This window comes from Poecile atricapillus, chromosome Z (genome assembly GCF_030490865.1).
Source record: "Poecile atricapillus isolate bPoeAtr1 chromosome Z, bPoeAtr1.hap1, whole genome shotgun sequence".
Classification (NCBI taxonomy): domain Eukaryota; kingdom Metazoa; phylum Chordata; class Aves; order Passeriformes; family Paridae; genus Poecile; species Poecile atricapillus.
Genome location: NC_081289.1, coordinates 108488259 through 108503492, shown reverse-complemented (window position 1 = coordinate 108503492; position 15234 = coordinate 108488259). Strand labels below are relative to the sequence as shown.

The following is a 15234-nucleotide window of genomic DNA, read 5'->3' as shown; positions in this document are numbered from 1 at the left end:
TATAGCTACCTAGATATAGGTAGGAATATATATATGTATGTATTTATATATGTGTATATATATATAAAGATAGCCATCTCTGCAGAAAATGCAGATTTCTGAGTAGTCATTTCTCTTCATGCAATAAAGGCTTCTTTGCCATCAAAAAGGGCAGAAATACTATCAGAAATTAATGGCAACTCCAAATATTATTTCTAGTTCATAGCTTTTTGTAAGTGGCAGCCAAATCTTCTGAATCTAATTTTCTCTATGCCTATAGCAGTTTAATCTTGAAAATTAGTTTGTTAAATTAGTTAGTTTCAGGATGGAAATAAAAGCAGGAGAATCAAGCTTAGAAATGTTCTTCTGCAGCAAGAGGTATCTTCTATTTATCCCTGTTTAATTTATAAATAATTCCAAGCAAGTCAGAGGAATTGGGCTGGTAAGAGACGAAAAATAAAGATTGAATGGGGAAAATTCACATTTTTAGCAAAAGAAATTCTTTATTTCCTTTCTTCCATGGAACACAGTTCATATATGATTTATGCTGTCAAAAAAATGAAAACTTAACCTAAGGGCAATGAAAAGCAGGTTGACCCAGTATTTGGCAACACACTTTCCAGGAATTCAGACTGTAGTTTCCTCCAGGAAAGATCTCCTCTGAATGATTTGCACTGGGGGAGGAAATAAAGCAGAAATCAGATAAAACATAATTTTCACAGAATCACAGAATTTTGTCATGGGTGTCTCTCTCTGCAGTATATGTATATACACACACTCACATGTGCATGGGAACACACACTTTCTCCAAAGCAGCTTTAGATGTGTTAAAATTTTCATGAGAAACAAAACAGAGAGAAGACTTTCCAAACATCAGCCCAGTGCCATATCTAGATGTTCTCCGTTTTTATCAGGATAATTTCTGGTTTTCTGTATAAAGTCGCCATGTCCCTGGTATATCTCCCTAGTGTGCTGATAATAGACCTTTGGTTCCTTGTGAAATCGTGTTAAGTACATCTGAATATATTCTTTATTTAATATTAGTATTTCTTTCTTTGCCTTGGTTGGATAGAGAGTTGTGAAATACAATTTATCTTGAAATATTTTTCTACTTCAAATGCATGTAAAGTTTTCTATGTAAACAGGTCTGTTTCAGTCACATTACAGATAGAAGAGGGAAGGGAGGAAAAGGTTCCTGACTTTTTTTCAGCAATCACTATCCTCAAATACTAGATTAACATTATATTAGTTAAAATATTTCTTTTTTTGTTAGTATTTCAGATAAACCAAGAACCATTGAGTTCAGCTCCTGGCCCTGCACAGCACCAGACCCAGGAGTCACACCATGTGCCTGAGAGCATTGTCCAAATGATTCTTGTACTCTATCAGGCTTCATGCTGTGACCACTTCCCAGGGGAGCCTGCTCCACCCTCTGAGGGAAGAACCTCTTTCTGATATTCCTCCCCTGACACAATTTCAGGCCATTCCCTCAGTTCCTCTCACTGGTCACCACAGAGGAGAGATAAGTGCTTGACCCTCCTCTCATGAGGAGGTTTCAACAAAGATCTTTTGAATTGTCTGTTGGTACTGGAGGTGTTTGTCATACAACAGAAAAATACCCCAAGAAGAGCAAAACAATCAACAGCACTAGAACAGTCATTCCTCTATAACATGTGAGTCCACTGAAAACAAATGCCAAAGGAAAAAACCCAAATACAAAAAAATAAAAATAAATTACATTTTCAGAGACTATATGAGATCCCTAAATTTTACTCTCAGAGGATAAAGGCTTCTCAATACCTGGTGAAGAGATGCCAGCAACACTCAACCAGCTCTGTGCTGTTTGCAGGGAAATCTGTGAAGTTAGAAGCATTTCCTAATAAGATGTGGCAAGGAACTTCAAGACCGGGGACAGTCAGCATCCCTGTGAAGGAAGTTACAATTTTCTTAATGAGTAATGAAGAGGAAGATAAGACTTGAGAACGTGAGTCATGGGGTCATGACCAAATGAGCAATCCTGGCTGACGCAAAATCACCATCTGAGGTGGCTATGTAAAGGTACAAGGTCAAGACCTTTGAACTTCTAATCTGAGTCATTTTAAAGAACTGAATTAAGGAGCAACCACAACAATTTATTTATTTTTTATATGCAGAAATTAAACTACAGCAACCTGTTGCGCTTAGGTAATTTTTGTTTTCTGCCCCTTTTAATGACATCAATACTGTGTAGTAATGCCTTTCTCACTGCTGGATCAGTGTGTTTTCATTAACTAAAATGAAGCTATGCTGCATATATAGACGTGCAAGTAAATACAGAACCTCTTGTTTTGTTTGAAATTGAGTTTGCTTTGCTAGATATTCTCTAAAAATTTCTGCAAATACTAATGTCATTATTCATTGGAGTAATGGAGACACAAAAGTATGAAGGTGATAGCTCCTTCTATATGTAAAGTTGTGGAACTTGGACACATTTTTAATATGTTCTTACGTTAACTGGGGTAATAGAAATTACTTGGCTTTTCTACTTTCTCCTGAGCGTAAGGAAAGCATTTGCCATGGCAGGAGTGGGTGGAATGCAATTTTCTTTCCAAAGCAGATTCTATTATTTTGGAGAGATTTTCCCAGTGGCTGTTCATAATATTATTCTTAAGATCAGTATTGTGAAATGACACATTTTAGTAGGGCTTCCTGGTTCCTCAGTTATGCAGAGTAGTGTCATGTATTAAAATATTATGGATGGCTGTGAGACTAATGTTATTTCAGGTGTGCTGGTTCTGTAGCCTTCAGAAAATAGTGTGGGCTTATCCTTAAAATGTCTGTGTTTCTGTTGCTACCAAGAACACAAAGGCATAGAGAGCTTGCGGTAGAAACAGGCATAGTGGTTTTAGCTACAAAGTACCAAGATCTTTCTTCACTACTGAAATATAAGCGCTTTAACCTTCATCATACAATTTTGTATATCACATGTTAATGAAAGAGAGCTGGAAAGGGGATTGTGAAATACTGAGGATAAATTTTACCTACTGAAACATAGAAATTAATTTTTTTAATAATTAATTTGTTCTTGTTAATTTACTCCCTAAAATGACTGTTGCATTGTGATTCTTCACTCAGATTGAAGCTGAAATTTTGAAAATAAGGTCAACTGTGGAGAAATTTTAGGACCATTTCACGAGCCTAAGTGCTCTATGGAAATAATATCCACTCAAAATATCAACGTAACATTATGACAAAGAGTTGTTGAGCTTTTCTCTCACTCTTTCTCTTTTACGCTCTTTCATTCCACTTTTTTATTTCTTTTCCAGAATTAGTTCTCTATTCCTCTGTCTAGTGGTGTGGAGGAGGGATTGTAATTCATCTATAACTTGCTTTGTTTATGAGTCATGTGTTCTGGACAGACAAACTAAAAAAAAACCAACAAAAAACTCCCCCATTAAAACACCATACCCCCCTCCCAAAAACACAGGCATAATGGAAGAACTAAAATCTTTACATCTTTTCATATTCTAGTTTTCAAGAACCTTTGTCTCGTATCAACTTTTAATTCCACCAAGCACAAAATCACTTGTGTTTGAGTGACAGGGGCAGCCCAGGCAGTTATGGTGTGGTGGTGGTGCACCGACACGTGGTGATCACTGATGGTAGGGGACACCAAACCCAAGCACAGTACCTGCGACACAGGCTGTCATGAAACAGGCCGCAGTTCCCGCAATCATTGCCCTGAAAGCACCGTCGGCTATTTCCTGCTTTTTTGAGGGAGCAATGCTTGCTAGGAAGGAAAACAAATTGTATGTCAAACAGAAATATACAAGTCAGCTTTTGCCCCTCAGGAGTCCCACCTTGCAGTTTAAACTAAGGGAAACATGGAGGAAAAATGGGACATTTTTTAGTGGGTTATTTGAAGGCCAAGTGGCAGTGTTGGCTCTCTCTGTTAAGAGGGTGGCTTATCCATAAAATGGTTAATTTTGCTTCCTTCGGCAGTTTGCATGTCTGTGCTGGATGACTGAGCCCTTCAGAAGAGTCTGGCCCTGTGGCTGGGTCTTGCTCCCCTGTGCTGCCCTGCTGTTGGCACTGCAGAGCCCATTGTGGCTTCAGGGTAAAGAGGACTGCCAGCAATTCTGGCTGCTTGGTGAGAAACTCAGATGTTTTTCCAATTTTTCTTTTTCCATTGAGATCTGAAAACCTTTATTATTATTATTATTTCCCTATAAGCCTACTGCACATCTGTGATATTTTTATGGGAAATAGCCAAATTCAGCTTTCAAACCAGCGTTCATCTTTCAAACCAGCATTCATCTTTCATAGCAGCATGCTATGGAGTTGATCTGCTGCTCCTGAAGCTCATGGGTAGTAGTATGTTTGAGGTCTAAATGGGGAAGGCTACCAGAAGGGCTTGGTCCCTTCCGCTTGCCTTCAGCACCTCTCCCAGTACCTCCACACCAAACCCTGTCCCCCTCTAGATGCCCTTCCATTTACAGCTGAGTGCCAGCAATGCTCAGCCCCTAATGCTACTAAGCTTCACCCCCAGCCTGTTCCTTTGGGTGCTTTCTTTGGGATTTGCTCAACAAATAAACTGTCTGTGAAAGTGGTTCTTACTCAGGCCTCCTATTACCAGTCCCAGGGAGCCAAAGTTGGCAAATCCACAGAGAGCGTAGGTGGCGATGACTTCAGAGCGAACCTGAAAAGCAAGGACACACCTCTGAGTGGTTTAAAACAGCTCATTGGGATTTAAAGGTTTGAAAACATGGCTTCATGGCTCTGAGTACAAAGATAACTATTTTGCTTGGTTGCTGCCCAAGGTGTGTCTTTTAGAAAGGTAGACTTGTTCCCTTTCTGAAAGTCACAGGCTTTTACACCCACAGCCCATGTGAGGATTCACAAACCATGTGATGATTTTATCTTTCACATATATTGTTGTGCCTTTTTGAAGTGAGTACTAGTAATTAAAGAAAAAAAAAAATCCTATCTTAGTAGTGGCAATTTAGCTGCTGTTTTCTGAAGGTATGAGTCAGAGTGCTATAACTCAACTTGTTTTTCACAGCTGGATGCCTCTATAAATCTTTTGAACCTCATGTTTTGTTATGTATCCCCAACTTTTTTTGTCCCTGAAGAATCAGAGGGTTCTACATACAAAGCTGCTTCTTGCATGCTGCACCCTGTGCAAAGAAGACAAATTGGTCCCTTAGGAAGTGGATACACTAATGTGTTGACAGGCAGAGAGGTACATTATGAGTTTGGAATCCCCTTTAACAGCTTCTTTCCATACTGACTTCTGCCACCTTTCTCCCCTTGGATAACACCAACTAAGCCTGGACCTCAGAGCAGAAACAAGGTTGGCCTTTGCCTCCCTGGAGGGACCCCTCACAGGACACAAAATTACTTTAGGTGAAATCAGTCTACAAACCTTGCAAGCTTTCAAACAAATGTAGTTCAAACATTTGGAGAAAGGAGGCAACATATCTCAGCAAATGGTTTTTTGTCCCCCCTGGCAGCTCTGAATTCCTATTTACTGTGGTTTAGGTTCAAGCTGAAAATTAGTGAATGTTCTAGCAGGTTTCCTGTTTACTAGAAGTTTCTCTGATTTAATTCCTCCTTTATGAACAGCAATTTGTAGACACTTTCAATCAATCTGTACAAATGCAGGAAAATGTTTTTCGAGTACCCTCTCTACCAGCTTTTCCTAGAAAAAGCTCTGTGTACTCTGATTTCCCTGCTTTCATTTGCACTTTCCTAGCTCTGAAAACAGGAAGCAATGTAATTAATGACTCAGGTGAAGACACTTGTTTGCTCAGTCTGAGTGAATATCTCTGTGTGGATGAATTAGAGAGCTCTGAAGCTGAAGAGAAATTAAAAATGGAAGCCAAGCACACCCTTATTTGAACTGTTGTGCTGTAATTATAATGGTTTTCAGCCAATTTTTACCAGCATTATGAATCAAAATTGTTTATGTTTCTCAGTGCTTTTCACCATGGACGTTAATACATCTCTTTATAGGTATTAGAAATGAATGTGAAGGTTCTATATGACATGGGGGGAGGGGGGGGGGAAGTGAAATAGAGTTCCTAGGATCTGTGTTTTAAGGCTGTATTCCATACTGAAAAATCCTTATTCAGTCATGCAGGAATTCAGTGTCATATTCATGTAGTAGAAGGAAGCACAGCTATAGCTGGGCACATCAAAGATCATTCTAACCCAGGATTCTATTGCCAGGAATTTCAGGAACACTGGTAATGGATGCTCAGGCAAGGGTGTGAATATTTATGCCATCTGGCTTTCTAACACCGCATGTGAAATATGTTCAGTTAATCAGGAATGCAAGTGGTCAAGAATTTGGTTTTGGTTTCTAATATAAAAGGTATCCACAGCATCCCATCAAATTCAAAGAAACAAATAAGAGCTGTACAAAATACTTTCTAATTCAGGGTGGGTTTCTCTACAGTGGCAATCTGTCTTGATTTGAGAAAGAAGGATCAATAGAGGTGTAAAGTTGGATATCATGTTTTTTGTTGCCTGTGCTCAGGACAAATTCAGCATATGCTGTACATGTGAATAGTAGATAGTGGAGCAGTCATGTCTGCAAAGGTCAGCTTTGATCACTGAATGACCTTTGGCCCTGTGCACATATACAAGATGCCCTCAGCATTGCCTTCCTCAGGGCACTGTAGTAGGAGCTACATGTCTGTTGGGTTAACTGTGAATGAGAGGTGGGATGAGGCTGGAAAGCTCAGTTGGGACAGACTGGTTGGACTCTGTATGCCATGCACTGCATGTCTTATTACTACTCTTTGCAGAGGGAATAATAGCCTACAGCAAAGGTGTGCCAGTAATGCCACCTGCTAGAGCTTGCTGGATGCCTCTCTTCAAGTTTAATGCTTGGACAAACCTCTGAGGGTAGGAGGATGCTCAAGTTCTTCCTTAAGGTTTTCTTGGGAGAATAGCTCATACAGAAGTGCTGAGAATCAGGTAAGAAGAAACTTGCCTTGAAGATAGCCTCTGTCTTAAGTGTGCTATCCTGTGGGACACTGTATGTTCCCCAAACCTACAGCCTTCTGTTTCTATGCTTGTTCAAGACAGCTAGGGCAATGACAGTCATGGCAACTGCACAGAGCGATGCTGCACGTTCATAATTGAACTCTGCTGCTCAAAGACACATCTTAGAGTAATATGCAACCATCTTATGCCCATATTAAAAATAAGCTGAGTTTCAACATTGAAGTATTTGATCAAATAAATCTGTAGAACAGAAAATGTTACTTACTGTCATATACTGTTTCACACCATTAATGTACATGCTTCCACCCTTTTCTCGATTTTGAATCAGTTTTGAAAGGCGCTCATAAGCCAAAAATTCATTGAAGAAAGTTTTGTAACCTAGCAGTCCACCAACAATAAAACTGTCTTCCCAATCTACTCCCATCATGAAAGAGAATGGCATGAAAACATAAGCACAAATGTTCTGCAGAATGCAAAAGAAAAAGCAGGTCACAAGACATGGTCAAAGAACAATAGCAGCCAGTACATTTTCTAAACTTAAAAATAAGAATGGTTTTATTTTAGCAGAGGAAAATTTGCCTTGAATTTTTGCTCCCATGAACTCTGGAAGAGTTTTTAATTGTCAGGCATGCTTGAGTAACTTTTAAAACATTAATCCAGACTCTAGATAAATATTAAGAACAAAATATTGATATATATGTCCATAATTTTATATCTAAAATAAAACAAAGGTTTATGTGCCTTCTTTTCCCTCAATAATGGCTTCAAATTAAGCATGGAGCTTGATGAAAAGAACGAAGATTGAACTAAAAGAGCTGATAAGAGAACTGAGGATTCTAATTCTTCTGCTGATTAAATCAAATGTGTTAATGAACACGCTTAATTATCAAGTTATTGGACTCCAACTGGTGTAAACAAAAGCTATGTCTCTGCATAAAAGCTGTGTATCTGACACAATTAAAGCTGTATCTATTTTTCCTGGCTTATAAGATTTATGTAAATTGAAAAATAAATCCCTTATCACAGTATAGCTTATTTCTATATGAAAAAAAAACATAGCTCCAGCTGTGAAAGGGTTTGGTCAGATTGTCCTTAGGGAATGTAATGGAGGTTTAAAAGCAGTTACTATTTCTGGCTGGTTTCTCTGCCCACAAAAGGTTACATGTTAATGTCTCTCCTAAGGGATGATTGGCTGCATGCATCATGTTTGTGTTTCTCAATTCCTTGTGGACTGTCTAAATCTTACACCACCAAGCAGTTACGAAGATACCAGCTCCTGCATGAGTATGCCTGAGGCATGCATACTTGTGCCTTTCCTCAGCTGTGGGTGTCCAGGGTGCAGTGAGAAATCTGTGAAAGCTCAGCAGGGTAATAACTTAGTATTGCTGAAGGCATATCTGTTATGGGTGGCTATTCACTTTTGCAGCACCTGTAACACAAGTTATATCCATGTTTCTCACAGGACTTTTATTAGGGTCTTGCAAAACAAAAAGGCTCAAACCACTGAAACTGGGTGATTGCATTGGGTCAAAAATGACATATTGACCTAGGCTCAAACAGAAGTCCTGTTTGAAACCCATTTCCTCTGTTGAATAATTTGGGTGAAGTTTTATATTGTAATTGTATTGAGAACTAATGATATGGAGTATGTTTGGTTTCAGACAAGTGCAGCCTTTCCCCAGCATCCCCATCTAAATGAACCTAGTGAACATTTGATGGGACCTTCTGATGCTAAAGCCATTTTATGTTTAGCCAAAGAAGATATTAATGGCTTGGCAAGTGTGTAACTGACAGATGTGCTGCACTGTCTAGTCAGAGGAAGCAGGTGCTAGGCTACTCTGTAAAAACATACCCTGAGGTATGTGCAAGAACACCACAGAGGAAAACTATATGTGAACTACTAGACATAGAAATACTTACATGACAAAAAATTTACTTTAACTGTTAAGAAATTTTTCAGAGCATGCAAACAAAATATGGGTTTAGATCATGTTAAAACAAAAAACAAGTACAAAAAACTGACTTAAAGTTGAGAAAGACAAATTATGCATGTATGTCGGCTGCATGAAGAACCTGGAGACCATACCTCAAAGGTCAGCTGTGGATAGTCAAACAAATTGCCCACCCAAGAAAGGGCTGAGTCAAGGAAGCTCAGCAGGGCAAGGAAGGAGATCACATTCACGGCGATGTTTGCTACCAGCCCGATGGAGGTAGAGGCACCCTGACTGGCTGCTTCCAGCAGATTCTTTGATTCACTTTGCCAATGAAGAGAAAACCAGATTGTGAACATCTTTGAATTCAAGAACAAACAGCAGAACTAAAAAGTACATGCACTTGATTAGAATTATAGTACTGAAGCTATCTCTACACTCAGAGGAAATAATGAAGAGGAGTGATGAGCCGAAGTAGGCTTTTTCTGTCATTCCTTATGGCAGACACTTGAAGCATATGCTTGTGGTGCCCTGAGGTTGAATTCTGGTACATTCAAGGTTGGTCAAGATATGGATCAGATCTCAAAACTGCAGCACTGCTAGGATTAGGCAGTGGTCACTGCTCTTCCTTCATGCAGCCTTGCAGAAGTGACTGGGCCATTCCAGAACAGATTCTTACAAGCCTTTTTGCTTTGCCTGTCATTCTCAAGAGAAGTCTCCCTGCAGAAGGGCAACAAATTTGCTGCTGTTGCTGAAATGATTGCTTTTTACATGTATGCATTTGCAGAGTCATTACAGAAAAAAGACAGCAACATTACAAATGGGAAAGCCTCCTGGCAGGTCAGCTCAGGTAGGCATTTCCCTCTTTCTTTTGAGAGTTTACAGTTTGGCTCAGGTCCTTGGCATTAGATTGTAACAGAGCACACTCACCTGAATTCATAAATCAACCATTTGCAATATTTAGTCTGTAATTAACTTATTGCTTGCACACCTACCATGTAATCCTCCTAAAATTTATGTGTGAGGACTTGTTTTTCCAGATCTCATTTTTGCAGTAGTATTAACTAGCACCTAGATCAGCTTACCTTTTTGCCATTTGTATGCCACTCCTCAGAGTTACCAGAGGCTTTTCAGTTTCAGGCCAGAATAATTTGGAGGCAGCTAAGGATGCTGGTGCTGACATGACAGAAGCAGTCAGTAGATGGGAGGAGGAAACCTAGAATTACAGGTGACAGAAAATACTCCATGATAACCATATTATGCACAAACATGTAGGAATGCAATTAAATTTTTTTTGTTGTTTGGATGATTTTTCTACAGGAGGTCATTAAAAGTTCATATTGCTCATAAGAAAAAGAAGAGAATGAGCTGTCAAAAGACCAGGGATTTTTCTAGCTAATTCCTACAAAAAAAAACCCAAACAAAACAGTGGGAATGACTGAGGGATACTTTCAATGAATTTTAGCTGGGCTAAATACTTAAAAGACTTCAGATAAACCATATATTTTCTAGCTCTCTTCCCCTGTCTTACCCCAAAAGAAATATATGCTCCTAAGACACTTCCAGCAATAGTTGAGAATCCTGCTGTCATGACTGCATGGAGTTCAGATTTGGTGATGTATGGTAAGTAGGGCCGAACCAGGAGAGGAGACTCTGTCTGGAAGGGAAAAACAAGTACCAAATTAAGAAATCCCTAATAAAAGCCCAAAGATTTCTTTTATTAAGGACAGAAAAATGAATGTCTGCATCATACTCTCTTAGGTACCTTTGACCTAGTTAATTCTAGTGCTAAAGAGTAGTCAAATTTCAGTAGACTGGAGCTTTTGTATCCCAAGAAAGTGAATGTCTGAAGAAAATTCTGGCTGGTTTGCTGTCTCCCTGAAAGGCACAATGAAACTGCCAAGAAATTCTATTCCAGTTCTGTCTTATGGACAGCCACAGGTCTGACAAGGATGTTAGTTTAGTTAAGTGAAACATGCCCCTCTAGCATGTGTGTGAGCACATCCTGGAGGCAGCGTCATACAATCTAAATTTTTAAGCAGTGTGTGGTGATGTACCACTGCTAAATATCATGCCAATAGTGCACTTGGGCTTGGATGTTAATTGTTGATCTTTCTACATTGCTTTTGAGCTTGGGGAGATGTTGTAAATATGAGTTTAATACATTTCCCATTAAAGTGGTCTGTTAGATGCTGTCCACTCTTGTGGTGAATAAGGCCTTTTACTGCTAGCCCTGGATCTTAGTTTTCTTCACTGTCTCTCTCTCCTGCCCTTGCCTGCTTTGCATGCCATCTTTTCATATTACTTGCCTTTTCAACTGAAAAAGAACCCTGAAACTGTTATCTTTTCCTAGTCTAGGAGGGAGACCTATCATCTACATTTATGTTTGACCTTCTGTTGGGAAAACATATCGCTGCCCAAATCCTTTCCTGTGCATCACTACCAACATATGAACATACTGCAATTTTGGAAATCAATCATCAGCCTTGCTGTAGTGGAATCCTAGCTTTCTAAGAGTTTTTTTTTTTTTTTTTTAAATACACAAATGCTCAATGAGCAGCATAATTTCCCTATATTCTGTAATATTGTTACATGTTAGCATGGCTTTCTGTGCTCCAACTCACCTGTCCCACAAATATGTTACCTGCAGCTACCAGAGACTCAACAGGAGTTGTCCCCATGAAGACATGCATTATCCAACCAACCTAAAATGATTTAAAAAACAGCAACAAAAATTTGTTCTGCCTGTTCCATGCCCTTCTTGAGTTAATCATATCAATCTAAGAGTTCAGAGACATATTACAATACTTCCCGAGTTAATGATTTCAGCTTAAAGGTATAACACATTCATGTAATTTTTACATGCTGAAATAAGACAGAGGAGGAGCAATTTAACAGAACTGAAAGTACTCCAGCTTCCTTCTGGACATAAAAATGTTGAACTAAATTAAACAAAACAGATACTTTGATGTGTTCTTATTACTTATCTTCTTGTCCAAAAACACTTGGATCATATGATGGGAAAAAATGTGAAATTTAGATTAAAATTTAAAAATTCCTCACTGGAATTTTAGCACACTAATGTCAGCCAGGTGATGTTCATGGTGCCTATATAACAATCCTGTGAATGTAAAGGGCAAAGTAATTTTAATTTAAGAATATATTCAAATTAGTTTTAACTAACACCATAGAAGATCTTTTCCCTCATATGATGAGGTTTATTGGACAGAGAGGACAGAAAATGGACTTGATCCTATAATAGATGGTAGCACTAGACATAGATGTTGACAGAAATGAACATGTAGAGTTAGGTGTGGAACCTACTTTGACCTTATCTGGCTGTAATAGGAAGGTATATGCAATTGCTACTGAAATGCTTAGCAGAAATCTACTGCCTGTGATTTAATCTCCACCCTGCACTTTGAGGACTAGGAGAAGGGCAGGCAGAAAAGAAGAATTAAGTAAATATAGTGTCTGAGGAACATTAAAGCAAGCCAGGCAAATCTAGTAATTAATATGACACAAACAATGAAACCAGACTGAGAGAGGGAGACTGTGCTATGTGATGCCAATTAAGATTTTGCAATGGTAACATTTGGAACTATTTCCAGGCTACAGCCCCACTGCAGGTTTTCAAAACATTTCCCACACTAGACAAATGAGCACCTAATTGGCAAAAATGCATACCTTTCCAATAAGCCACTGCATGAATCCAATGTGGTAAAGCATAGACATAACTGTACTGAAGAAAACCACAATTGGCAGTACCTGATTTGAAGACACAAGATGATTTAAACTTCTAGAGAGGTTACCTGTCCTTTATTCCTTGAAAAGAGAGTTATGTTTTGAAGTTGTATTTACAGGCATTGAAAATTTACATTAAATTTACACTTATGCTTAAAATTGTTAGCTTTCCTGTTTGTGCTGTAATTAAATAATTTTCATTTATCTGCAGTTTTCTAACACAACTGCAATTGTTTGGAAACTGTTTAGTTTAGCATAATGTACATTTGTTTATAGAATTATATACTTACTAAATACAAAAAGTAAATATAGATCTCTTACTATGGAGGCTGAAAAATACTTTCTTTCAATATAATTTAAACAAATTGCATGAATGCCTAACCTACTCTCTGATGGGCTGTTAAGACCACATTGATTGGGTTTTCATCCTGAATAAAACTAATATAACTTGATTCTCAAGTATTATCAAGAAATACACAGGACACCACCACTTCTATGCTAGTATACAACAGAAAGAAAAATCCCCCCAAAAGGTCCAAAATTAGTCAGACAGATTAGTTACAGCTAAAACAATACCATTGTCATGTGAAAAGGGGAGACTTCCTCGACCCTTAGGGTGGAGAGACTTATTTGTCCCTTAGTGCTTAGTGTTTAATTTGTCTGTCAGTGTCTCAGGAAAGCCAAGACTTGTACCTGACCAGACTGTCAGCATCCTGTTAGGGAGATCCTTAACTGAGCAATTCTGCTGGATTGGAGGGTGGTTTGACTGCCTTAGGGAAACACACCACCCACATAAGGGAGACCTCTCAGCAGGTCTTGCCCTTTATTAGAGTGTCACCCGTTACCAAATGCCAGTGTCCATAAAGGATTCACACTAAGAATTTTAGGAATAACACTCTTATTAATAAAAAATTGCAACAGGTTAAGATTTAAAGATTGTTGCTAATTATATCTGACTGCAAAAATATACTTGAAGGAATATACAGACAGAGCCTGGCCATGTTGCCTCCACTCCACCCTCCATTCCATCCCCCTTAACAGGTGATGGGGGATCATCATGGAAGAGGTTTCAAGTCATGCACCAACCATATTTCAGCCAGAAAACAGCAACTGTGATTTACCCTGTGCTATAGCTCCTGTTAAAATGTGAATATAACCCCTCAGTTTCCTCTAAGTTGCCAGTCCACAGGGTCTGCAGTCATTTTCCCACAACCACTAACACTAGGAAGCTTTCATCTGTGTTCACAAACGACATAATGCATTATAAACATAATCAAGTAACACAGTGAAAAACAACAAACCACTTTGTTAGTTCAGATCCTTTCAGTACATAGACTCTATGCCTTTCTAAAGGAGAGTTGATACTATCAACAATTTTGATAAACATTTAGAAACTCAATTTTGATGATCAGAACCTTTCACTGAAAGGACAGAGTGCAATTAACCAATATTGTTGTGCTGTTCAACAAGTTAATATAATGCTCTTTCTCTAGTTTGGTTCCTTGATCCTTTTCACAATTCTGTAGGGATAGTTTGCCATGCAGTAACAGCAGACAGTTTAGTTCAGTAAAATTAATACGTTTCTCCCCTGCCTTTTCTTTTATTATTACCATACAGAGCAGAAAGTTAAAATTACTGGCTGCTCACAACTCCCCTCTTATTTGTGGCTTGATGCTTAACTTTTTCCCTATTTTTCTTTAAAGAAGTTACTATTGATGTTTAAGAAACATCCTGCTTTTTCATACACTCCTAAAGCTTAACCTTCAGAGCAAAGCCTTTCTCAGGGTACCATAATTCTCCTGGTGTAAAAAAGAAGCTACAGACTTAACGGAAGTCTAATTTCTTCCTTGCTCAAAGCAAACTTTGTCTTTTGTAGTCATCGGGTTAGAAGATTCACTATAAAAGGTCTTTCGTTTCCATCTACTAAAGTACTTGGAAGTGCTTATTTATGTTGGCAAGTGGTCTTTTCACGACTCTGAAACTCTGCGTCTGCCTGCAAAAGTACACATTTAAAATAACCTGATTTATGCACACCAATTTGTGCATTTTTGACTAATTACTGCTTCCAGAACCCTGTGCTCACAGGCACCGGGGGACTGGTGGAACTAGCCAGAACATATATGAGTGTGTGTATGTATATATGGGATGTGTCTTCTCTGGTAACCAGTCCACTTCACCTGGCAGAAAACTGATACTGCTAAGCATATTGTGAAGGATGCAGTATAGATACAATTGGACTCCTGACAGTTTTCTGCAGACATATCCTGTCCCTTGTCTAATCTCTCAGGAGCTAAGCATTTTCTTTTGGAGGATGCTTTGATACATCTTCAGGCAAAATTTAGAGAGCTCATCACAACATGCAAACCCCATAAAATATCTGAAAGACAGAAAAGCACTTTGGACCAGCTTAATGTCTAAATAGACAAGTGTTTCAAGAGAGAACAAGCTGGCTGTTGCTCACTCTTGTTGGAAGAGGGAATTCCCTGTCTAGAGGAGAAGCAGATGAAGCATGTTTTGATACTGCTGTACACTTGTCTGCCACTCTGTTAACTATATATATATCTATATATATATCTATATATATATA

At 38.6% G+C, this 15234-nt stretch overlaps 1 protein-coding gene across 1 annotated transcript in view; it reads right to left on the bottom strand.

Moving 5' to 3' along the window:
• Positions 1-480: 480 nt before the first annotated feature.
• The window catches only part of SLC28A3 (solute carrier family 28 member 3), a 36524-nt gene continuing 21770 nt past the window's right edge, over positions 481-15234 (bottom strand). Inside the window, exons 9-18 of the mRNA XM_058826477.1 lie at positions 12591-12671; positions 11528-11608; positions 10435-10560; positions 9989-10119; positions 9059-9227; positions 7238-7435; positions 4576-4657; positions 3650-3748; positions 1780-1903; positions 481-653 (exon numbers count right to left, since the gene is read on the bottom strand). Of these exons, the coding sequence (XP_058682460.1) occupies positions 551-653; positions 1780-1903; positions 3650-3748; positions 4576-4657; positions 7238-7435; positions 9059-9227; positions 9989-10119; positions 10435-10560; positions 11528-11608; positions 12591-12671 (1194 nt within the window). The 3' untranslated portion in view covers positions 481-550. The remainder of the gene's footprint in view (positions 654-1779; positions 1904-3649; positions 3749-4575; positions 4658-7237; positions 7436-9058; positions 9228-9988; positions 10120-10434; positions 10561-11527; positions 11609-12590; positions 12672-15234) is intronic.